At 54.9% G+C, this 23,750-nt stretch overlaps 3 protein-coding genes and 1 non-coding gene across 4 annotated transcripts; 2 read left to right on the top strand and 2 right to left on the bottom strand.

The window, feature by feature from the left end:
- Positions 1 to 361: 361 nt before the first annotated feature.
- On the bottom strand, positions 362 to 10,776 carry SLC27A4 (solute carrier family 27 member 4). The gene is made up of 13 exons (XM_064727884.1): positions 10,648 to 10,776; positions 8,162 to 8,328; positions 7,117 to 7,511; positions 6,262 to 6,420; positions 5,843 to 5,912; positions 5,645 to 5,736; positions 5,024 to 5,133; positions 4,388 to 4,597; positions 4,044 to 4,170; positions 3,729 to 3,866; positions 3,428 to 3,592; positions 2,877 to 3,023; positions 362 to 2,631 (listed from the first exon to the last, which is right to left on the bottom strand). Exons 1-13 carry the CDS (start codon positions 10,660 to 10,662, stop codon positions 2,474 to 2,476), a joined length of 1,953 nt encoding a protein of 650 aa, XP_064583954.1. The 5' UTR covers positions 10,663 to 10,776; the 3' UTR covers positions 362 to 2,473.
- A 92-nt stretch (positions 10,777 to 10,868) lies between these two features.
- TRNAR-UCU (transfer RNA arginine (anticodon UCU)) lies at positions 10,869 to 10,957 on the top strand. Its single transcript is given in 2 exon segments — positions 10,869 to 10,905; positions 10,922 to 10,957. It is a non-coding gene; the product is annotated as a tRNA-Arg (tRNA).
- Positions 10,958 to 11,949: 992 nt separating this feature from the next.
- Positions 11,950 to 17,217, bottom strand: COQ4 (coenzyme Q4). The gene is made up of 7 exons (XM_064728078.1): positions 17,130 to 17,217; positions 16,874 to 17,058; positions 16,336 to 16,432; positions 14,699 to 14,801; positions 14,461 to 14,590; positions 13,625 to 13,718; positions 11,950 to 13,114 (listed from the first exon to the last, which is right to left on the bottom strand). Exons 1-7 carry the CDS (start codon positions 17,204 to 17,206, stop codon positions 12,952 to 12,954), a joined length of 849 nt encoding a protein of 282 aa, XP_064584148.1. The 5' UTR covers positions 17,207 to 17,217; the 3' UTR covers positions 11,950 to 12,951.
- Positions 17,218 to 17,234: 17 nt separating this feature from the next.
- On the top strand, positions 17,235 to 23,085 carry TRUB2 (TruB pseudouridine synthase family member 2). Its single transcript, XM_064728077.1, has 8 exons — positions 17,235 to 17,363; positions 18,040 to 18,168; positions 18,266 to 18,340; positions 18,840 to 18,901; positions 19,193 to 19,274; positions 19,814 to 19,886; positions 20,337 to 20,473; positions 21,128 to 23,085. The coding sequence occupies exons 1-8, from the start codon at positions 17,264 to 17,266 to the stop codon at positions 21,487 to 21,489; spliced, it is 1,020 nt and encodes a 339-aa protein (XP_064584147.1). The 5' UTR covers positions 17,235 to 17,263; the 3' UTR covers positions 21,490 to 23,085.
- Positions 23,086 to 23,750: the final 665 nt, after the last annotated feature.

Genomic DNA, 23,750 nt, shown 5'->3' with positions numbered 1-23,750 from the left:
CCCAGCCTGCCCTCCTCTGGTGGCTGCGGGTGGAACAGAGCCCGCAGGTGGGAGCAGAGCACCTGCAGAGTGCTGCACTCCCTGCACCGGCTCCCCGGCCCCTAAATATGATCCCTGAATGCAAAATTTCCTTGGTAAATTTCGTGGCAAGGCCGCTGTTTGAGGGCCGAGTCCCCTGATGCTGCAGGGCTGTGGGGATGATGTCTGTTTTCCACCGGCTGCTTTGGGACAGAGGCTTGTGAGTGTCCAGGGGACTGAAAAACTAAAATTAAAGCATTCAGCTTAGAGATGCTGGAGAGGACACCCATTTGAACATGTCCAAAGGTGAAGTTGGTATATAAAGGATGCAAATTTCCAACACTCTTCTTATGGTGTGGCTCACCAGGCAACACATTTCACTCAGGCTCATGGAAGACATTTGTCCCTGGCAGCCCCACACCAAGAAGGAGCCAGGTTCTCCTATTACCAAGGTTGGATGCAGAAGGTGTAAAAGATGGTTCTGGCAGCAGGGGAAGTGGAATGGCTACCAAAAAACCTGTCTGGAAGGGCAGAAATGAGCTGGGAAATTCAGCATGGACAAAGACAGAGAGAAGCAGAAGGAAGGGGAAATAGAGAACAGGAGAGGGGTGGGAGAACCACATGTCCAAGGGTAAACAGGGAGAACTGGGCCAGAACAAACTGGCATGGTAATGCTGAGGATAGAACAAGGAAAAACAGGGTGTGTAGAGTTAGTGGAAGAAACTGGGAAGGGTCTGATCAACATGTTGTGTTCACATAGTCATTAAACCCAGCAGCAAGGGGCTCGTTCCCCCTGCTATAAGATAAGCCAAAATGCACACAGGGAGGTGATGCTCTGGAGTGGCAGTCCCCAAACCAGCAAAGTCCCCCACCTTCCCTCACGAAGCAGGACTGTACAAGGAAGAGGTAGGAAACAGCAGCATAGACCCATACTTGTGTTTAATTGTGAGACCAGGACGGACTGAGGCAGGCAGGTACGTTGGTGTGGAAGCACAGCTAGAAGAGCAGACACACCCTGCCCTCACAAAAGACAGATGTCATTTTAAGGAGTAACTGCTAAAAGCATAAAACCAAATTATTAAAAAAAAAAACCAAAAATAAAACAAAAAAAAACCCCCAAAAACAACCCAATCCAGAGTTTTCTCTGGAAGAGAAATTTCTGCTTGTTTTCTGAGAACTGGAATTGAACGTCGCAGCTGAGGCTGTTTCATATCAGACACAACATGGGGAATTCACATAGCACAAGTCAGGTGTTTCACACAGACATTTCAGTTCAGGGCCCTGCTCTGGTGCTGGAGACAGGGAGGGCTCTTTTGGGAAGGGATGCAGAGCACAGGAAGTCAGGCTCTCACAGAGGCCACCCTCCAGAGGATGTTCTTTCCCCTGACAAGTTACCTCCTGAGTACATCTAAGCAAAGGCAAACTCAGCCCTTCTTCCCACTCTCCCACTTGCTTGCAGCAAGGAAGAAGGTCCACAAAACAATGCTGCATCCATAAAAGATGGAAGTAAAAGACCCAGAGAAGTGTCCACAAGATAGTGGGATTTGCTCATGTCCTCCACCATGGAGCAAGGCCACAAGGACATTTACAGTTGCACCCACGCTGGAAGAGGTGAATCAGTCCCAGATGAGCATCCCACCTCCCTGTGAGAGAAAAGCATTCTCCAAGAGAGGACAGGCCTGGGCTATCCCTCCACCTACTGCACAAACCCGAGACACATTCAAAAGTACAGACAATAAATTAAGATTGAAAAAAAAAAAAAAAGGTCAGCGTGTATTATATATATATATATGTATATACACACACACACACATATATATATAGATATAATATAATATAATGTGCGTGTACTTGTGAAAAACAGAAATGTCATCCCCAGGAGAGAGATGGCATGGCAGAAACACACCTCTGCCCCCCTCCTGAGCCCAACACTACCCTGCTCCCCTGATTCACAGCAGACACACAACACCAGCAAGGCCAAGCAGAGGGAAGGGGCTGCGCCTGGCACCCACCTTCCCTCTGCCAACTGGGTCCCTGTGCCAAGGAGAAGCTGGCTGCTTGGTAGAGAAGTGGGGAAGAGCCCAGCACTGGCCTTCACAAGGAAGGGTGGCTGCAGGCAGGAAAAGGTAGGGAAAGACAGGAAAAGCAAAGTGGAATGGCAGGGGCACCCCACCCCTCCTCAACTGGCCAGGGCCCTGCCCCTCCCATGGCATGGGACCACCACAACTGTATCAAGCAGAAAATAAAGCCATAATGAGTCAATGCTTTGGTATATGACCATCCCCCCTCCCCTCAATCCCCTGTGTGCTCCTCCCAAACCCTTATCTGTAAAACTTGTCAAATAAAATCTCTAGCGTGCCTTTTATATCACTCTGTGAACCTTTCCTTCCCCAGTGCCTGCCTTGCCCCCTCTCCCCAGCAGGATTTGGGAGGTGCCTGGCTTGAGCCCCACCAGTTACAGCTTCTGGTCTCCGGACTGGATTCTGCTGAACGCTGCCTGGTCCAGTGGCAGGTAACAGCCTTGCCTGGAGTCCAGAAAATACAACCTGTCCTTCACCAGTGCGGGGTCAAAGCCCTGCTTCCGCAGCTCCATCTTCTGGAACTTGTAAGTGCCTGAAATGGGGACAGAAGAAGGGTAAAGGATCACTAGCCACACACACTTCCATCCCCACCACACCTGTACAGCCCCAGACCCAGCCTTGTGTTCTCATGCCTAAAAACCACCTGAGGAACTGGCCACGGGCTCTGTGGGGCAGAGAGGCTCCATCCCCACACTAGAGTGACCTCTGTAACCAGGTTTTCCCCTCCCAGGCTCCCCCAGCTCCATGTCCAGCGTGACTGTGCATGCCATGGCTCACTTGTCTTGGAGACTTCGTGCAGGAACCGCAGGAAGACGGGGCGTGCATACAGTGGCAGGGCCTTTTTCAGCTTGCTGGAAAAGTCTTCTAAGTCACAGGAGTTCTCTGGGTCGGCAATGGCTGCCATTCCTGCCCTCCCTTCAACCCCTAAGAGGCAGAGAATGAAGGGCACTCAGACACACTGTCCCTGTAGCATCATCTCCCCTCTGCCCTGCACCAGCAAGACCCTGCTTTGTACTGAAGCATTGGCACATCCAGCTGTGTCACTGCTGTGTCATCACCCTGTGGCCAGAGCTACCAGTGACACCCTGCAGTCACAGTCATGGCCAGAGAGGACACAGGGTCCTTACAAACCAGCCAGAATCAGACCAAAGCTTGAGAGAATGAGAAGCCCTCTCATTCCTGCTAGCCACACCCCTTGTGGCCTCTTCTCAGCTTGCCCACAGAGAGCCTCAGCCCACCCTCATCAATCTGGACATGCAGGACATGTCAACACTCAAGTGTTGGAGGCCTGCCTGCCTCTCCTGATTGTCCACTTCCCTCCCAGCTACCTGGGACCTCCACGCCATACACCACCACGTCCGTCAGGTTGAGGATGCGGCTCAGCGTTCCCTCCACCTCCGTGGTGGAGACGTTCTCCCCTTTCCATCGGAAGGTGTCCCCGGTGCGGTCTCGGAAGTACATGTAGCCATATTTGTCCATCACCAGGACATCCCCTATTGGAGAGCAATGAGCAGGCAAAACCATGAGGTGTTGGCTAGGAGCAACCCTGGAGCATCTCAGAGTCCCCATTCCCACACAAGTGCCTTTGTCCTTCATTCCCAGCAGACAGAGGGGTCCTGCTGGCCTCACCTGTGAGATAGGCAGCGTCCCCTTTTGCAAACACGTCCCTGGCAATTTTCTTGTTGGTGGCTGACTGATTCAGGTAGCCATCGAAGTGCTGCAGGGGATTGCTCCTGACAATGCGACCCACCAGCTGCCCCGGCTCCCCTGCAGTGAGAAGAGGGGATGAAGGGGGGGAACACCACCACTCCCAGCCCCCCAAGCAAAAAGGGTTGGTGTGGTTTAACTGAGGAGAGACAAATCCAGGATAATTATCCTGAGGTATTATGAAATAGTCACACTCCCATTGGGCTGAGGGGATTTTATCCCTGTGGTTGTCCTCACCTGGTCTGCAGCTGATACAGACACCATCCGGCCCCCGGATCAGCTCCATAGTGTCTTCATCCACCTTCACCAAACCAATGGGGTGCACATTTGGTAGGATCCTGCTGTTGAAGCCACATGACCCAACCTAGAACAGAAAGAGCTCGGAGCTGTGGGCAGCAAGGACATTTGTCCCACCTGAACCCCCTGCTCACACACTCCCAGAACACCACAGAGGTGGCACCACACAACAGCCAAAACCCCTCTGGGTGGATGGAGCAAACAGCCCATTTGGGTTTCCAACCCTGCCCAGGCCAGCAGATCTGTCACCCTTTGGGATACGAGGGAGGATTGTGGGCCCTTACATTGCCATCAAAGTTTCCCAGGCTGCAGTTGCACTCGGTGGCCCCGTAGAACTCGGCCACCTGGGGGATGCCGAAGCGGGCCATGAACTCCCTCCAGATGGAGGCGCGCAGCCCGTTGCCCACGGCCATGCGCACGCGGTGCTGCCGCTCCGTGTCCTGGTACGGCTGGTTCAGCAGGTAGCGGCAGATCTCCCCGATGTACTGCACGATCTGGGAGCAACAGAGAGGAAAGACTCACTAGGGTCCCTCTGCCAAGCCCTGGGTTCTCTGAGGCTGCTTCAGGGCAGGACTGAATGGTACAACATACTCAAAGTTTGCTAAGAGGTGCAGTGAAAAAGAGAAGTTCTGCTAAGTCATCCAGCCTGTCCTTCCCTGGTTAACCCACCTCTCCAGGCTGTGAAACCCATCCACTATCTCCTGGCTAATGCTGGAACGTGAGGAGGACACGTGAAGCTACCAGCCCAGATGGGAAGGACACAGCCCCACCACCGTGCCAGGTGGTTTGGACAGACAGAACTGATCCAGGCCTCCCCCACTTCCAGCAGCTGGGCTCTCCCCACAGAGAGCTCTCTCCCTGGCACAGACCCCCAGGCTTCACTGCCCACTCCCCGCTGGCCCCTTCCCTCACAGCCTCACCGTGCAGTTGTATTTCACACAGTCCTCCCAAAAGTGTGAGGCTGAGAACTTCTTGCGGATGACAACCGTCACGCCCTGCAGCAGGCACTGCCCAATGCCCACGATGTTCCCTGCAGAGAAGCAGCCAGGAAAACCCTCAGTCCCCAAACACCTCCAGCCCAGCCCACCCAGGGAAAGAACTGGCAGGGCAAGGCAGAGGCCATGGCTGGCTCACAGCAGTGGGGGTTTGCCCAGCCAAAGACCCCAAGGCCATTGCACAAGGGAGGAGACACGTGGCAGTATCATGTAGGGCAGCACTTTGCACCTAAATACCCCAGCATATCTCAGCCAGGCAGGCAGCACTGCTTCCCCTAGACTTTCCCCCCTAACTTTCCACAGGGAGCAGCAATAAAGAACAGGTATTCCAAAAGCAGGGTAGGATAATGCCCTCCCCACACACTCCCTGCTCCAAAGGTCAGCCAGATCAATTCTTGGCTTCCAGGGGAAAAGCAGAAAATCCTCAGTCACACACTGCAAGCAGCAGTCTCATCCTCCTTAACATGGAGATCACAGCCACACCAGCCTCCAGGGCTTGGCTGAGGGAAGGCTCAGTCCCAGGATGCTCTGTATGGCACACGTCACCTGCAGCGTGGTAGAGAGGGAGGCAGTCGTAGATCACATCATCAGACCTCATCCGGAAACCGTAAAAAACCAAGCTGGACATGCGGAAGTACCTGAGGGGAGGGTGAGAAGGAATGTCAGGAGCAAGGCCAGGGCTGCTGTGCCAGGAGAGGGCAGAGCTCAGCCCCATCCTCCCCAAGCCCCTGTTCATGGCCTTACCGGCAGTTCACCACAATGGCAGCCTTGGGCAGCCCCGTCGTGCCAGAGGTGTAGATGTAGAAGAGTTTATCTGGGGAGCAATGAGGAGACAGGGTCACATTCCCAATCTAGGAATTGGGAATGTGACCAGGAACCAGGCTGAACCAGGAGAGAGGGACAAACAAAATTTAAACACTCTACTCTTGCCAGCTGAGCCAAAGCTCTCATGTAACAGCTCCAAGAACATCCTAGGGTCACCCCAGGTTTGTTGGACACACAGAGGGTATGACAGGACACTGCTCCACACAGGGCTGGGCTTCCAACACTGGAGTAAGACCCATCCCAAACAGCCGTTGCCATCAGCAACCCCAGCAGTCTTGCCAGAGTTGTAACCCTCAAAATCACCACCACGTGTCTGGCCCCAAGAGCTGAGCACATACCAAGAAAGCCCTTAGCAGGGGGAGCTGGCTGGTGTCGCTGGGCCATCTGCAGGAGGGGGTCCAGGTGTTTTGCACCAGGGAGAACAGATTTAGGATTTTCATCCCCAGACCAGAAGAGATGAATGGATTTATCCAGGGAGGGCTGCACTTCCTGCATTGCTGAGGAAATAAAGAGGAGAGCTGGAGAAAAGCAGCAGAGTGGCTACAGCACAGAGACCCCCTGTCCTCCCAGACAGCCTGAGGGAGACCCTGTCCCACATAGCTGTACCCCACTGAGCTTGGCAGAGTCCCCAAAGGGCTCACAGCCATCCCAGGCAGATGTTGTTCCCATGATTAACAGATGCTGGGGCCACAGCCCAGACCTCTTCAGGGACCAGAAGATCCTGTTTTCCACCTTCCCCCATCCAAAACCTCTTTGCCAAGAGGTTTGTTGACATCTTCAACCTCAGAGGTGTGGACTGAAACACACAAGGAACTGGAGCCAAGGTGCTGCAAGGATGTAGCAACAGCCATGGAGAGCAAGGGGAGGTTCCTCCTGTGCAGTGGGGCAGGCCCAGTCCAACCCAGGTCTCCATGCTGGGAATGGACTGGAGAGACACAAGGAAGGATCCTATACCCAGGCTGACCTGCCTGGGAGGCAGACAGCACTGCACTCCAGATCCTGCCCAGTGTCCAAAGGAATCAAACACAAACAAACAAAAAAAACACAAGCACAGATCTAATTCCTGAATGATTCAACTGTCCATTCTCTTCCAGATCTGTTCTGTGGTGGGCAGGAAAGGAACACTGAACCCACTGACTAGACACACCTCCCTCCACTCCAGAGCACTCCCAAAACATTTGCCAGCGCCTCACCTTCCATCATCTCCACGCCAAAAACCACAGCCTTGGAGCTGGAGATGGTGATGCAGTGCAGCAGGGCGTCCAGGCGCAGGTGGGAATTCACCAGGGCCGTCTCCACGCCGATCTTGGCCAGCCCCAGCCACAGCCCCACGTACTGGTTGCGGGACTCCATGAAAAGCGCCACCACGTCCCCCGAGCGGAAGCCTTGGCCGTAGAAGAAATTGGCCACCTGGTTGGAGTACTCATCCAGCTGACGGAAGGTCCAGCTCTCTCCTGTGCCTTGGAAGATCAGCGCTGTCTTCTCTGGATATTTCCTTGCGGTCTTCTGGAAGATCTTGGCGATGGTGTTCTTCTCCTTCACGTGCCTCCATACCTGCCACTTCACCCGCAGCAGGACCAGCCCCGTGCTGCCAAAGAGGGGGAGCAAGAGGGCAGCTGCTCAGTGACCCCTGCAGAATCACTTCCTCAGCAAAGCCAGCACAGCACAAGGACCTTCTGAGGAGCTGCAAGAGCCCAGCACTGACACCAGACCCCACCTGGGGTCAGCAGCAGCTCTGCGTGCTCCCCTGAGCAGTGGGCACGTAGGCAGAACACATCCGCAGAGAGGCTCACAGCCAGGGACTGATGTGTTTGGAAGTCTGCAGACAGGGATGTCCCTGATCAAAGGGGCATTTCTGAGCCTCGAGTGCTCTCCAAGAGGAACCACCACTCCCTCCCGGCCATATCCTTGCCAGGAGCTGGCACAGCCTGACACCAACTCAGAACAAACCCTGCACAGGGACCTGGTGCTACGCCAGCAGCTTTGGGACAGGGTGAAGTACAAGGACAGTCAATAGACTTTGAGCTCAGCTGAAATCTATCCTTCTCGGGAAAACTTTGCCCGAGAGTTTGGGGTCACCCAGACAAGGCAAAGGGAGATCTCCTTCCAGCCAGGCCAGGTGCCAGCAGAAACCCAGGCTGTGCAAGGAGTCAGGGACTGTGCTCACACAGACACACACACCAGGGCAGAGCAGAGGGCTGGGGGGGATGGCTGGACCATCCCAGCCAGCACACCTACCTCACATCCCTTGGTAATGTCTTGAGGAATATGAGGAAAAACTCCCATCCACCAGATGCCAGGTAGAAGATGAAGAGAGCAGGGATGGCCTGGATCCAGGACAGTTCCAGAGTGACCCTGAGGAACAGCAGCACAGCTGCAAAAGCAGCCAAACGCAGCATTGTGGCCTGCAGGGAGAGAGAAACCACAGCCATCAACCCACGCACCACGGACCTGGTGATAACAACCCCATGGGTGTGGGATGCCTGAGCAGCCCCCAATTTCCTGGATGAGGTCCCTGAGTCATCAGTCCTGCTGGCAGTGAGGATGTAACCCAGCAGCCCAGAGCTGCCAGAGATGTAACTTTATCTGACCCTGGAGGTGGCCTCCAACTGAGCCATCAGCACGGCCCGGCCATTCCCACCTGGGGAGCCACATCCTGCACACCAGCCAGGGGTCTGGCCACGCCCCAGCAACATGAGATGCAGGATAAAGTCACTTCCATGGATGTGTGAGCAAAGTCATGGCAGGACGCTGTGTACAGATGATTGGAAGCCTCCACTCTACCCCAGAATCCCTCTGTCCTTAAAATCCAGTCTCCCAGGCCCCGGGCATGAGCTCTCCTGCATGCCTGGCTCCAGGACAGCCACCACAGCTGTTGGAAGAGCACAGCTTCATGTGCTCCACGACACAGCTCAGACAGGATCAGGGACAGGAAACTCAGTTCTTTGAGCTCTGCTTGTGTTTGCAAACCCTCGTGTTAGCAGGCAGTTTCCTGGCCTAAACAGGCTGGAGATACTGCCAGAGCAGGTCAGGGATGAGGCCAGGCTGGAGCGGGCAGAACAAGGGCTGTCACTGCTGCCAGGAGTGCCCAGGCCCCTGTCCCATTTCCTGGGGACAGTGACTGTCTCTAGTACTCGTCCCTCCAAAACAGCATCCCTGTCCCCATCCCAGACACAGCCCAGAAGTAGCTCTGAGACTCACAGCTACTCAGGCAATAGCACTGGGAGGAGGAAAATGACAGAGATGTGACCCTCACAGCTCCTAGATAAAACTGGCCCTTCCTGGCATGGACACAGGCCAGAAAGGAAGGAAACATTTGCATCATTTCCCTCTTGAAGATTGATTTGCTGCTCTGAAGCTGGAAGCCCTGCATGGGCTCTAGTACAACTGGTGGGGCTGGGAGCCACTTGTGGCTTTCCCTCTGCTCTGTGCAGTGTCCCCAGATCCAAGGAGCTTCTGTGGAGTTGATACCAGACGCTGGCAGGATGGGAGCCAAGGCAGTGCCACATGGTCACATCTTGTTCCTTGGCTGTCCCACCTCTGAGCTGTGCCACCAGCAGCAGGCTGGGATGCATCAGAGCACAAGACGCCCCTCCCAGGGGGACACCTGGAGACATTTCCCCACCCATAGCCTTTACCCTGAGATTCTCCCTTGTGCCAGTGACCTCTGAACAGTCTCCATCAAACACCTATTCCCAGATGTGATGTCCCACAACACTGTCCCTCTGCCTTTTAGCAGGGCAGGACTCACTGTGCTTTTGCCTGGGAGCCTCTCTCTGCACTTACACAGGGCAATTTTTAGCTCACCATCAAACGACTGTGCCTCACACAGGCCTGGGCCCTCGGTTACAGCCTCACACCCGCCAGAGGTGGAGAGGCAGCAGCGGGGGAGCCCCACTCTGTGTGGGCAGCAAAGGGCTTAATCTCCCGCTCGAAGGCAAGGCAGGCTCAGGCAAGCCCCTGTTATCCTCTGCTCCTATCTCCACCTCACTCCGGCATCCCGGTGCCTCCTACGGAGATACCCGGGGAGATATTCCTGACAGATACCCGGTGTGTGGCTGCCACAGACCTCCAGCCCTCTGTTACAGATTCAGGTCTTGTCCAGCTGCATCAGCCCAGAGGAAACGAAGCCATGCCTGTAGCTCACAGCCAGCAGGCACCGAGGCAAAGCGCGGGGACCCACCCGGGGAGCACCGAGCCCGAGGAGCGGGTCCCGGGGGGGACAAGGGGCAGGTGGCCGGGCTGTGAGAAGCCCCAGCGCCAATGGCACCTGGGCAGGCACCTGTCCCCCACCTGCCCAGGGCAGGGACCCCCGTGTCACGCCCCTGGGGACCCAGCAGGGAGGTCGAGCAGCGCTGCCCAGCCCCATCACACGAGGCAGAAGGGCCGGGAGGGCCCCGCACCGGGACGCAGCCAGGCCCCGCCACCCAACCCGCCAGGCCCCGGAAGCGCCCGGGCACGGCCGCTCTCGGCGGGGCAGGGCCCGCGGCGCGCTCGTGGGGAGACCGGGGGACGGAGGGGTCCCCGCGCTCGCCACGGTGCCCCACGAGGAGCCCCGGTACCTCATGCGGACACCGGCGGAGCGGAGGGACCCTGGTGCCGCCCGCAGGGCCGCAGCGCCTGATGGGGAGCCCGCGGGGCCGCCCGCGGGGAGAGAGCGCGGCCGTCGCGACGGCGCCGGCCGCTGACGGAGCGGGATGGGGAGGATGGTGCCACGCTCTTACCGGACTCCGGGGCATCCGCTGAGGCCCGGCCACCTGCACCGGGAGCGGGGCCCGCCCGGCTCTGCGGCAGGGGCGGGGAGGGGCGGGCAGCGCGGGCCGCCGGGAGCTGTAGTCCCGCCCGGTGCACCGGCCCGGCCCCGCCGTGACGGACGCAGCGCCGAGGAACGGTGGCGCGGGCGGGGCGCGGGGAAGAGGCGGTGAGGGCGGCGCGGCAGAGCGAGGGCTCTGTGGCGCAATGGATAGCGCATTGGACTTCTAGCGTGTGACGGGAGTCATTCAAAGGTTGTGGGTTCGAGTCCCACCAGAGTCGCATTTTGCCGCCGGGGCGCGGCAATCGCTCCCGGGGCTCCGCGGCCGCACCGGGCCGGGGGGAGCCGCGCCCGCCCCCGGGCGCTGCCCCCGCTCAGGGTCCGCCCGTCTGCCGGAGAGCGCGGAGCGGCAGATCCGTTTTGGGAGCCAAGTCAAGGGCGGCCCGGGCACCGCAAAAAACCCGGCCCCACCGGGGAGCTTACCCAGCATCCATCCCAGCAGCTCAGGAGTTAATTGTTACCGCGTTCCCGCAGTACGGGCATGGTGGAGCTGCCACTTGCCCACAGCGAATACATCCTCTCCAAAAAAAGCATTTTCATATGGCTGGTGTCTACCCTCCCCAAACCGCCCTCTGCTCCCTCTGCCGCCTGCTTTCCGCAGGCTCCTCAAGGATGGCTGCAGGAGCAGGAGCCACAGAGACTGCTACTTGATCCGGCTGAGCAGATGCCGTTTAAAATTACACAGTGTGCCATTTCTGTAGCGCTGGCACCAGCCCACTGAGCCACACGTGGCTGCACGAAGGCGGCACCACCAGCACTGACAGCCCGGACATTTCAAGGCCTCATTAAATAACCCAATATACAGCAAAAACCTCTCTCACGGCCATCATTTCCCACGTTCCCTTGACAGTTCCTGGAAGCAAATCTTTGCTGCCCTTTGGTTTATTCACCCCAAGGTTCTGACATTTCTGGGTCATTTTACAGGCAAATGTTTCTTTCATCTCGACCACTGCACTAGGATAACCCCCACACTGTGTGTTTTACTGACAGCTAAAAGATGTATTTATATACTGACTTTTCGTTTGAAATAACTCTGGGAGGATTTGGAGAAAAACCCAAAGTCTGGCTCGTGGGGTGGCTGATGCAGGGAGAAGTTAAAAAAGGAAGTCTGGGCGGCAGGAAGAAAACCTGCTGAAGGTAAAAAGAGGTGAGGCTTCACATCAGATCTCCAGCTCAGGAGGGGAGATGGGACAAAAGCACAGGGGTAATGAACTACAAGCCCCAGTGTGGATTTATTAAACAAGAAGGAATTCCAACAGCAAACACACATGAACAAAGAGCCCCTGGCCTCGTGGCTCTTTGCCATCACATCCAGCAACTCTGCTCCCTGGCTGCTGCAGTCTGGAGCACAGTTTAATTAACCCAGACAGCAACCAGCTCCCAGACACAGCACCAGCAGCCGCTGTTTCTGCACTCACTGGGTTCAATCCCATCATCCCAAATGTGTCATTGTGTTGCCCAAGGAAAGGATGATTCCTACTGAACAGCCAGCACAATCATGTGGATTTCATCATTTTTGATGGGGAGGGACTACAGGGAGACACAGCAGACTGGGATCAGCTCTCAAAACAGCCAATCCAGGAGGGAAAATATCCAAAGGTATTTCTGTGCCTGCCCTGTGGGCACAATCACACACTGCCTGGTCTCTGAGGCAGGAAGTGAGGCACATCCAGTGTGACCCAACAGGAGACCAGTCAGGCACCAATACAGAATGGGATTTCACCACTGCACACACCACACCTGTCCCTGTGCTCCTCTGGAAAATCATGGGTTTAGCTCCAGTCCAGGGCAGCCCCAAGATTTGAAGCCTCAATCTTCCCAGGATGGGAAGGGTGGGAGGAAGGATTTACCTGCACAGCCCTGGGGCAGCAGAAGGCCAAGGCACCCATTTGCTGCAGATGCTCCCTCCCCATCCCAGCACTTGGGAGCACCAGTACTGGAACGCTGCTGCTGGGAGAGCTGAGCAGCCAGACCAGCTGGCAAAGGCACATCTGACCTTGACATCCCTCAGCCAAAATCACAAACAGGTCGAGTTTTTGTCACAGCCCGGGGAGATGCCAGCTGGCCCCTACCAACAGGCTGGAGCCAGCTCTTGGCAGGAGGAAACACAGCCCTCGGGTCTCTGGTGGAAGAGCTGCAGCCACGCTGTGCTGCGGGCAGGGCAGGAGGGTTTGGAGCGGCCAGCAGGGATCCCCCGGCCGTCCCACAGGAGCTCTCACACCCGGACGGCCGGGGGAGGGAGGATGCCGAGCTCCGCCCGCAGGGACTCCACCGGCTGCTCCCAGCGCTGCTCGTAGTACACGTTCAGGACACAGCTGGAGTTGAGCCCGCTCCGAATCGCCCAGGGAACCAGCTCGGTGGCCAGGACCTGCAGCTTTCTGGAACAAACGACACAGGTGGTGGCAGTTTCTGATATGCACATTGTGTTAATTTCTTTCTCCATTGTAGGCTGATGACAAGCCCATGTGTCCCATGTATCCCTTTAACTTTCTGGCACCCCCTCTGCTTAACTCACAGGGGAAACTGAGGCACAGAAGAGGATGGTGTGGCAGGAAGGTTATAGTCAACACCAACCCAAGGCCAGAACTCAGGTTCTGCAACTGCTGGGCAATAAAAAAAATGTGCAGGGAACAGCTCCCAGTGTGGAGAGGGTCCCACTGGCCATCCAAGGCCTGGAAATTGCTCCTGCCTGGCACAGGGGAGCTGGTGTTGAATGCAGATTAAGCATCAGGTTCTGCTTCAGTGACAAGGCAAAGCTGGGACGTGAGGAAAGCAGTAGGCTCATGGAGGGATCTGTGACTGAGTCCCCACTGCAAACCAGCAGTGTCCCCTCTTTGTCCCCAGTGGGCACAGGAAAGCAGCACACAGGGCAGGGACCGGGCACGTACCGTGAGCTGAGGCGGGCAGGGCCGAACGCTGCTCCCAGGACACACATGGGCAGCCCCGTCTGGATGGCCTCAAACCACTTCACCACCACCTCACCTGGGGGAGCAGGGAGGCTGTGAGCACACAGAGCACCTGCACCAAGGGCAGCCAGGGCTGTGTGGCTCCTCTGCCCTTCCTGATGATGGCTGCTTGGGAATGCTTCCTCAGGATGGGCCGTGTCACACACCACCCATCCACCCCAGAGGGATGGCACCCCACAAGCCCTGGGAGCTTGGGGAACACATCCCAGGCAGTCCAGCTCCCTGCAGACCTCGGCAATGCAGTGCCAAGGCTTGATGCTCTGTGTGGCTCTGCCAGCACAGGCCTGTTACAAAACTGCCTGGACTCAGGCAAAGCCTGGAGAGCCCTGTCATGCTGGTCCCCACAAGTACCAGCAAGGCTGCACCTGTGACCTGCTATTGAGTCAGCCACAAAATGAGGGCAAAGGACACCGAGATGTGCAGATAAGGAGCAACCAGGAATTCCCTTCTGCCTTCACACAGAGCTTGCAAAACCTCCCTCCCTCTATGCCACCCTCCCTGCCATGCAGAAACCACCCAGCCAGTGCCTGCCTGTGCCCAGGGCTTGGGCAGAGCATCTCCCAGCAGGGAAAAGGTGACATCTCATGGCCTGTCATTCACCACAGAGCCAGTGATGTAAGACAGTGATGATGCAAAATCCTCCCCTCCAGGCTGAGGATCAGGGAGTCCAGCTGGCCCAGCCTGCTCCATTTCTGGGAGGCAGGTGAGCACAATCAGTGGGTTTGGCAGTGCAGCTCTCTAAGCCCACTGCTGCTCACCCAGCATGTTGGTTGGCATGCCCAGGAGGGTGTGCATCAGGTCGTGCACTTCCCGGTACCGCTGGATCACGTACGCCAGCTCCTCATCATCCACAAACTTGGGCGGCATCCGCGTGTCTGGAGAAACTTTCTGCAAGTCCAGAGAGGCCCAGCTCAGCTCTGTGGCTGCAATCCCACCTGTGCTGCCAGCACAGGGATCAGCCACAGAAATGTGCCCCCCATGAAAGCCCACACTCACGTTGTCCTCCAGGAACCGGACGTACTCCCGGCCCAGCGAGCCCTCCGGCAGCCCCTGCAGCCTGGCCATGTCCAGGGTGGACAGACGGATGCGAGGCCGTTCCCTGGAAGCCAAACACAGCTCAGTGAGACTCCCAGAGAAATCCACAGCAGCAGGTCCTGCAGAAAAGGAGCCCTTGGAAACCCCCACCGCTGCCTCTACCCATCCGTGTTATTTTCCCTCTGTACGGACAGCACTGTCTGCACGTCTGTTGCAGAGGCTGGGACACAAATTGCTTAAAGGATCTACCTGAAGCCTTGGCAATAAAAGGGCATTTATCTTGTGTGCTTGTAACAACTCTAGTGGAAAAAACACTGGTGTCCCCTGTACTGAAAAGCTGCTGCTGTGTGGGCCGCCAGCCAGGCACAGCCCCCAGCCCTGAAGAGCAGAGAAATTTAATGCCCTGCACAGCAGGCAGAGCTTCAAAGGAGCAACCTCAAAGAAGAGAAGGAATTTGTTCTAAGCACAGGTTCAATTTCAATCCTGCTCACACTTTCACCACCAGCCACACGGCAGCCACAGTCTCCTCTACAGGTTGTTGGCAAACAGGTGCCTCACAGCCTTGGAAGTAAACAAAAGCCCTTTTATTTCCATTCACAGAGTAAACTCTTCCCATGATAAAAGATCCAGGAGCTGCTGAGCTCCTAGAGTGCAGGTGCCAGGGAGATAAGCATCACTGGCACCAGTTTCACACTGGCTGCAGATATTTCCTTGTGTACTTGTTGTCAAAGGGACCTCAGCAGCTTGGAGAATAAAACCAAAAAGACCTGTGTGCCCAATTCAGACTGCTGCAAATCCCTGCAATACCACAGGGCAAGGAACAGGTGGGTATGTCCCTTCCTAACCCTCTCCCTGGGCAGTTCTGCTGGGATTCAGCCCCATTCCACTACTCTGAATGTTTTACCAAGTCAACTTCTCAAGCCAGGATGAGGCTGGTCTGCACAAGCATATGGCAAAAGGCAACTTTTCTCAAGCTCCTATGTGACACAAGCAGCAGGTGTGACTCATGACAGGGAATAGGGAGAAGGCAAGCAGGTATACAGCAAGAGCTTGGTTAATAAGAGCAATCCCTCCTGGTCCTCAGCCTTGCTGCACTCAACAAGTACTTGCAGACATGGAAGCAGAAATGATGGAGTCTTAAAAAAGAAAACAAGAGAACTGGCCTCATTTCAGCTTGAGGCAGGAAAAAAATATGGAAGTGTCTAAGGAGGAGGAGACCAGCAGAGACAGATCCTCTAATGCAAGAAAATGTAGCAGCAGGCACAGGGAAGAAACCCATGGATGCAGTGTGTTCTCATCACTGCTCAGCATCCACATCCATGGATTTCTCCCCTGTGCCTGCTGCTGCATCTCGTGGTGTTGGCAGCTGCCAGTTCCAGCCGCGAAGCAGAACAGACAGGCAAGTGGTGCCTGCCCTTAGATGTGTCACAGGGCTCCTGTGAACGTTAAAAATAAAGCTAGCCTGGAGGGTTAGAGCTACAAAACACTTGTGCTGCTTCCAAGCTCTCCCTGCACAGGGCCAAGGAACCTGCCTGGCCTCCTCTGCCACCCCACCACAAACCACATGGCAAAGGAGGGAGGGATGGGGAGGGACGCACTGGAGGATGCGGTAACCTTCAGGGTGGTTTTTCATCTTGTCTCGCAGGTTTGGCAGGGCCAGGCAGCCCGTGGTCTCCCCAAGCACCGCCACCATGTCTGAAAGAGAGACCAGAGAGTGACCCAAGAGCTGCTTTCGCAAACACAGCTACCCTTGGTTGGCAGGTGAGGAAACAGGGCAATGAACCATAGACCAGGAGCAGGCAGGAAGCCCGTGGCAAAGTGGGGATCCCATAAACCACAAATCTTCAGCTTCAGGGCTACTCTGCCCTGGTGTCACCCACATGACCCTTCCTGGGAATGGGGTGGAGGAACTGTCATGAGGCCTGGGGGACTCCGGAGGAACAGACCGGTCTGGGTGGCATCACAAGGGGTCACACTGGGGCGTGTTCGGGTTTCCTCACTCCCTCTTTCACAGCCTCCTGCACCGGGTCAGTTCTCAGCCCTGCGCTGGCCCCAGGCTCTCCTGTGAAGCCTCCAGGCTGCAGGGAGCGGGGTTTGGACGCACGGGGAGGCAGGCGCTGCCCTCGCCGGCCTTACCGTGTCTGTAGGGGTCATAGAGCGCCATGACCGCGGAGCCGGCGGCCAGCAGCGCCTTCTGCAGCGGGCTGGTGGGGATGTGCCCGGGGTACAGCTGCTGCCACCCTCCCATCTCCTCCTCCTCCTCCTCCTCCTCCTGGCCGCGTCCATCCCGGCCCCGCGGCTCGCTGTGGCTCGGCCGGGCTCTGCCTGCGGGGAGCAGCGGGTAAGGGAGGGCCCGGCTGCGGGGCTGGCCCGGCCGCTCCGGGGGCTGCACTTGCCTGGGTGAGCGGGACCCCCCCGCAGCAGCAGCGGGACCCCGGCCCGCGCCGCCCTCAGCAGCAGCCGCCGCATCCCGGCCCGGCCCCGCCGCTGCCCCGGAAGCGCCCGGAGCGGGGCGGGGCGGCGGCCATGGCGGCGCCCGGGCTGGCCGGGCTGTTCGCCGTGTACAAACCGGCGGGGGTGGCCTGGGGCCGCGTCCGGGAGGCGCTGGAGACGCGGCTGCTGCGCGGTGAGCGAGGGCGGCGGGACCCCCTACACCATCCCATCCCCAGGGGCTGCCGGTGGGTCCCGTCCCGTCCCCAGAGGCTACCGGTGGGACCCGTCCCGTCCCATCCCATCCCCAAGGGTTACCGATGAGGCCCGGCAGGTCCCGTCCCGTCCCGTCCCGTCCCGTCCCGTCCCATCCCATCCCATCCCATCCCATCCCATCCCGTCCCGTCCCGTCCGTCCCATCCCATCCCGTCCCGTCCCATCCCATCCCATCCCCAAGGGTTACCGATGAGGCCCGGCAGGTCCCGTCCCGTCCCGTCCCGTCCCATCCCATCCCGTCCCGTCCCATCCCGTCCCGTCCCGTCCCATCCCATCCCCAAGGGTTACTGATGAGGCCCGGCAGGTCCCGTCCCGTCCCGTCCCATCCCATCCCGTCCCGTCCTCAGGGGCTACCGGTGGGGCCCGGCCGGTCCCGTCCCGTCCCCAGAGGCTACCGGTAGGACCCGTCCCGTCCCATCCCATCCCATCCCCAAGGGTTACCGATGAGGCCCGGCAGGTCCCGTCCCGTCCCGTCCCATCCCATCCCATCCCGTCCCGTCCTCAGGGGCTACCGGTGGGGCCCGGCCGGTCCCGTCCCGTCCCCGGGGTTCGCCGGCCGGCCCTGACTTCCCGCTCTCCCCCCGGTTCTCTTTCAGAGCTGAACGCGGCTCCACAACGCGCCCCCCGGCAGCAAGTCCGCTTCCTCCCGAGGCCGGCCCCGGAGGGCGGCGGGGCCGTGGAGCTGGTGGCTGCCAGCGTGCCGGTGCTGGCCGACCACCCCCTCGGTAAGGGCACGGCGGGGCCTGGCCCGGGGCACACCGGGGACCGCTGGGAGCCCCGGGCAGGCGCTGCGGAGCCGCTCCATCACTGTCTCCGTTGCAGTCCGAGGCCCGCGGTTCAGGAAGCTGAAGATCGGAGCAGGTCACCGGCTGGATGTGAAGGCTTCGGGAGTTTTCGGTGGGTCTCGTTCCGGGGCAGCACCGTGTCCTGCTGCCTGCGAGGTGATGGGTTTCCATGCAGGGAAGATGGGTGCATACCTTTGCACTGCAGCAGCCCCTGGATCTCACAGCCCCACTGGGAGTTAAGGGCTAAAACACAGAAGAAATGGCCCAGCAAGCTGCTGGCAAAGCTAGATGGAGAGACCCAGGCACACTGGGTTCTTCTAGGGGACACCAATCCCCACTTCTGCTTCACCAGCTCAGTTGGCTTTGCTGGGGCTGGCACTGCTGAGCATTTGCCCTGAGTGCCCAGGTGGAAAGTTCTGGGGAATTTCAAGAACTCTATGGTTTTCATGCCAGACAGTAATCTGGAGGTCTAATTGTACTGCTCAGATGTGACTCCTAAGGAGATACAGCCCTGTCCACAGGGCAAGAGTGCTGTGAGTGTTCAGTGCTGTGTAAATGCACATCAGTGACTTTGTGAGGCTGAATAACAGGTTCCCCATTTTCTGTTTCAGTGCTTGGCATCGGCCATGGGAACAAGCTGCTCACTGACCTGTACAACTGCCACCTGACCAAGGTAGGTGCTGGCTCTGAACAGGTCCCAGAGTGGCATCAGATTGGCCCAAACCAACTTTGTGATGTTGATTCTGCACTTAAGTCTCAAACCTACCAATGCTTTTGAGAGCCTTTTAAGGTCCAGAGTTTCTTTCTTTACATGAGCATCCACTTGTGGCCTTTTGAGCACAGAATGCTGCTTTTTGTATAAAACTCTCATAGCCTGCAATTCTGGCAGCTGCACGGTGCACTACTGTTGTTCAATTACTTGGAGCATTTTTTTGATAAATTGCACTCTTTGTCCTTCTTCCAGGTTTATACTGTTGGTGGGCTTTTTGGTAAAGCCACTGATGACTTCTCAGACACAGGAAATTTAATAGAGAAGACAACGTTTGGTAAGAAACTGATTTGATGTGTTGTTGTTTTGTTGTTTTTTTTAAACAGACCACCAAACTACAGATTAAAACATTTAATCAGGTGAATTGCACAATGACAGAAGCCACATCTTGCATGTCTTCTAGCCTTTGTTGATGTTGTAGCTCCCCTGTTCTAAATCTAACCATGATATAGCCAAAGCCAGTGTGAATGGTGGTCACAACGGTTCCTACTGAGTTGGTCAGGACCCAGATCTGTGAATCACACTTGGAGGCAGCAGTTAGGAGATTTCATTGAATGAAAACATATGATAAGAAAACTGGAGCATCAACATTTTGGAATCATTTAAGCAAAATAACTCTTCCCTTTGCAGTCCAGCTCTGTGCTGCTCCATGTAGAGCCAGGGGAAGTGACTTTGCAAAGGCCACCCCTCAGCTCTCATCAGCCCCCTTTGATGTGACTGCCTGCCCCAGGGACAGCAATACCTCAGTGGCACTTTTCAGACTTTCCAGTTTCTGGATGGATAATTGAGACTTTGTTTTTGCCTTAATGTTTGCAGATCATATCACAAGGGAGAAGCTGGAGAGGATTCTTGCTGTCATTCAAGGGACAAATCAAAAGGCCCTGCTGATGTGAGTATCCACCAGAGCAATGAGCTGATCTGATCCCACTGCCATGTGCTGGTCTTCAAAATAAATGAGAGGATTCTGTTTCCCATAATCAAAGTCTGTAAAGGTTGGAGTGCTAGCAAGGGGCAGAGAGGAGTTACTCTGAGTGCTCTGTACTCTTGTGAGAGGTTGCAGTTAAATGTTCTTCTTGTATCCCAAAATCTCCAGTCTGCTGGTTTAGGACCAATCTGCTATATTAAGGCTGACAAAAATAACTTGTAGACACGACCAAGTAGCTCCATCCTAAACTGTGCTACACTACTGATAGTACATATACCACAAAAATATATGCAGAAGCTCACTGGATAGTTTTAAGAATAAAAATTGCATTTCTGTTTTATTTGGGGATGGACATATTTTGAATCTCTTTGAAGAAATTTCTACATGTCTCTGCTGCTCTCTTTTTTTTCCTAGGTATTCTAACATTGATATGAAAACACAAGAGGCATATGAGCTGGCTGTCAAAGGCTTGATTCGCCCCATGGGAAAAAGCCCCCCAATAATCACAGCAATCCGATGCCTCCAGTTTGCACTTCCAGAATTCCAGCTAGGTAGGACTGGCACAGAATGTACTGGGGAACTCTGAGTATGTATTATGGCAAATAAGTTGGTAAACTTCATTTTCTTACTCATGATTTAATGCAAAATGAGTTGGTGGGAATTTATTATCAGCTTACAACTTCTCTGGTAAATCCAGCCAGCTCGTACATTTTTCCTTGCCAGTTCAGATCTAAGCCCAAGGCTGGAAAATTTGCATCATGAATACTTTTGGGGGAAATTCTTCTTAGCTCAATGTTTCTGTGTAATGCATTTCAGTGCTGGGTTTTGGGCTTTTTTTAAGTGTGGTTTGTTTTCCTGTAGCCTGCCCCCTTTCCCTCACAAATTATTTGTCTTATTAAAATAGGTGCCTTTTTATCCCCTTTGAAATACCTAAATTTCTACATTACTCTTCTATATCTATAGAGATATATACAGGTTTGTTTTCTAAAGTATTTATATATAAATATATAATAATAAATAATAAATTTATATATATAAAGTATTTATAAAGGGTGTGGAACACCCTGCAGTATTCCAGAAAATCATAGCATGCTCTTAGTGTCTTCTGCCAAACCAATTCTTTCAGCATAACTGCGATGTCTGAATTTACAATGTCAAAGCTTTGTCCAAGCTTTGCTTCTGAAGGAATATCTCTGTCCTCCTAGAAATCCATTGCTTGCATGAGACTCAGCAGTACCTGAGGAAGGTGGTTCACGAGATTGGCCTGGAGCTGAAATCATCTGCTGTGTGCACACAAGTGCGGAGGACGCGCGACGGCGTTTTCACGGTGGACGACGCTCTCCCGAGAACTCAGTGGAACCTGCAGAGCATCCAGGAGGCAATTAGGAACTGTCAGCTCAAAGTGCAAACAGAGCTGGAGAAAACCCTGGCAGCACATGAGGAGAACAGTCCTCTCCATCAGCTGGATGGGACACAGCTGAGCATGCTCTGCAGGAGCCTCCGTGAGCAGCACAATACAGCAGAGACGTGCCAGCGAGGTGATGGACAGCAGAAGGAAAGAGGTTAATTGCAGTTCACTTCCACCCTTTCCTTGAGATGACTTTTATCAGAGGCTGTTTTTTCTTCAGTGACAGACTGTATCTTTTTTTTTTTTTTTAAGCATCACAAACAGTTCATTAACAGGAGGTAGCTGTGCCAAAATTCCTGTTGATTTTGAGAACATTAGGTTGCTAAGGGATATAAAAACCCATTCCTGTATTGTTTAGCAGCAGGAAGTGGTGTCTTAGAAAGCTGTATTCCCTTGACTGCACACATTTGTTCCTTGCAACTGGCAGCATAATTTATCTGCTGTATGGATTTTATTTTCCCTGTGTTCTCCTGGAGTATTTTCTTTCCATTAGCTCTGATCTCAGAGACATGAGAGCTCAAGATCAGGCCAGATGAGGGATGTATAGGAGAAAACACAGCTTACCCAAAGCAATGCAAGGAAATGGTTCTATCCAGAGTAGGCATGTGATGAAAAGTGGCTTATAATGGGGACTAATGCACAGGATACACAAAAATAAAATGGAAAATGACCTAATGGGGAAGAGGTTGGTTCTTGGCTCAGTACTCATCCAGGTACATTGGCCCATAAAAACCCTGCAAGTGCTACTTTATTTTACCCTTTTTTTCCTGAGGAGCCAAGGGTATTCAGTGGTCTCTGGTGTGCTCTGCAGCAGCTCCTTGCAGACAGCAGGTCCTGCCCTTTGTTGAAACTGTAAACACTGTGATACCATTTGGTCTCTGTTAGCTCATTATAGCTGGGTCTGACTTTGCAGAAACACACTTTCTAAATTGAAGTTAAAAGTCTGGAATAACACTTACCATTATTGCACTCAATGGTTTTCCAGTTATATACTTAGTGAGTTTGGAGATCTATTTATGGAAAGCAGAAGATTTGTTCTGTTCCTCTCCTGGACTTGGACAAGGGCCAGCACATTTCATCCTCCAGGTGACAGCCATGGAGGTACCAGAGTGACTCTGGGAGGGGCAGTCATGGGGGCCATGATGAAGTGTCTCAGAGGCAATGTGCAGTCCTGTCCTGAAGCATCCCAGGAGTTCTTAGAGCCTGGAATATTTCAGTTCTGGTTCCTCTGGGCTGCACAGAGGAGCCAGAACAGCCGTGGAACGCAGCTGCCACCACCTGGCAGAGCCCCAGTGCCAGCAGCAGGCATTCCCCAAGGACACCGTGCCCTGTCCCTGGCTCTGTGGGTGTTCCCATCCTCCATGGACAAGGGATTGGGATCAGGGACCTTCCCTGGACACCTGCCCAGTGCTGCCTGAAGCATAAACCCATCCCTGCAGCCACAAGCAGAACACTTGCACAGCTACAGCTGAAGTTTTAACCCCAGAGCTCCTACATAGTGGGGAATAAAACATGGACTTCTCACTCCTTGAACAACCTGCAGTAACTCTGGTAATGGACTATATTTCATCCCCTCAGCTCACACCTCACACAAACTGGAGAATTTCCATGTATTCTATTGCAAAACCAATTCCCAGTGGTGTTTGTCACTGACAGAGGAACATTTTGGTTGGAACACTCCAGGCTGAACCAGTTCTTCTACACAGAAAATACCAGCCAAAACAGCAACTTGAGTAACAAAGTTTGCATTTCCCAGTTCTTGCCACCTTGTGCCTTTTTTCCTCCCCTTAAAACTACTCCAAAACACATGAGTGTTCAGCACTTGGCAGAGGGGTATGTGTTGGGGAGGGGTGTGAATGTTCCCCCTGAGAGTCCACTCTGGTGTGGCCACAGGAAATATTCTGCATAGCTGCACATCAAGAGAGAGCTGGATGAATCATGGAATACACAGGCTCTTTCTGTCCCCCTGCTTGAGACCACTCCCCACAGTTTTTAAGGCAAAACAAGACATTATTAGTGACATTTCTGTGCCTCATCCAGAGCCAGGAGTGCAAAACCAATTATCTGTTCTGCAGCCTTGTGACTGGTTTCTGGCTTCCCACCACAATGAAGACAGATTAATTTGATTCAAATTTGGATGTAAGCAGACTGCAGGATGGGCCTAACTGGAGAGCACAGGGGAAACTTACTGGCTAGAAGGTCTTGGAAAATAGAAATGGGCAGAAGGACATCAAGCCTGAGTGAAAAAGGGACAACAGATCTGCAGTCAGCAGAGCATCACTTCCAACTGCCCAAGCAGCCAAATTTAGTCTGTGCAGTCACCCTCAGCCTCCCACTGACATTGAAACACTCGTGCTCCCAACACCATCCACTGTCCAGGACAGCACTCACTGCCACCACCACTCTGCACTTGGAGCAGA

The sequence above is a fragment of the Zonotrichia leucophrys genome, chromosome 17, assembly GCF_028769735.1.
Source record: "Zonotrichia leucophrys gambelii isolate GWCS_2022_RI chromosome 17, RI_Zleu_2.0, whole genome shotgun sequence".
NCBI classification, from domain to species: domain Eukaryota; kingdom Metazoa; phylum Chordata; class Aves; order Passeriformes; family Passerellidae; genus Zonotrichia; species Zonotrichia leucophrys.
Note: the sequence above shows the minus strand (reverse complement) of the source record. Positions and strands in the feature narration are given on the sequence as shown.

Coding starts and splice junctions, on each gene's coding strand:
- SLC27A4 (XM_064727884.1), bottom strand. Junction 6,421..7,116: donor TGGCGTGGAGATGATGGAAG/GTGAGGCGCTGG, acceptor TTATTTCCTCAG/CAATGCAGGAAGTGCAGCCC. Junction 3,867..4,043: donor CTGTATCAGCTGCAGACCAG/GTGAGGACAACC, acceptor TTCTCACTGCAG/GGGAGCCGGGGCAGCTGGTG.
- COQ4 (XM_064728078.1), bottom strand. CDS start 17,206: ATGCGGCGGCTGCTGCTGAGGGCGGCGCGGGCCGGGGTCCCGCTGCTG. Junction 16,433..16,873: donor CTATGACCCCTACAGACACG/GTAAGGCCGGCG, acceptor TCTCTCTTTCAG/ACATGGTGGCGGTGCTTGGG. Junction 14,591..14,698: donor TCCGGTTCCTGGAGGACAAC/GTGAGTGTGGGC, acceptor CTGGACTTGCAG/AAAGTTTCTCCAGACACGCG.
- TRUB2 (XM_064728077.1), top strand. CDS start 17,264: ATGGCGGCGCCCGGGCTGGCCGGGCTGTTCGCCGTGTACAAACCGGCG. Junction 18,902..19,192: donor ACAACTGCCACCTGACCAAG/GTAGGTGCTGGC, acceptor TCCTTCTTCCAG/GTTTATACTGTTGGTGGGCT. Junction 20,474..21,127: donor ACTTCCAGAATTCCAGCTAG/GTAGGACTGGCA, acceptor CTGTCCTCCTAG/AAATCCATTGCTTGCATGAG.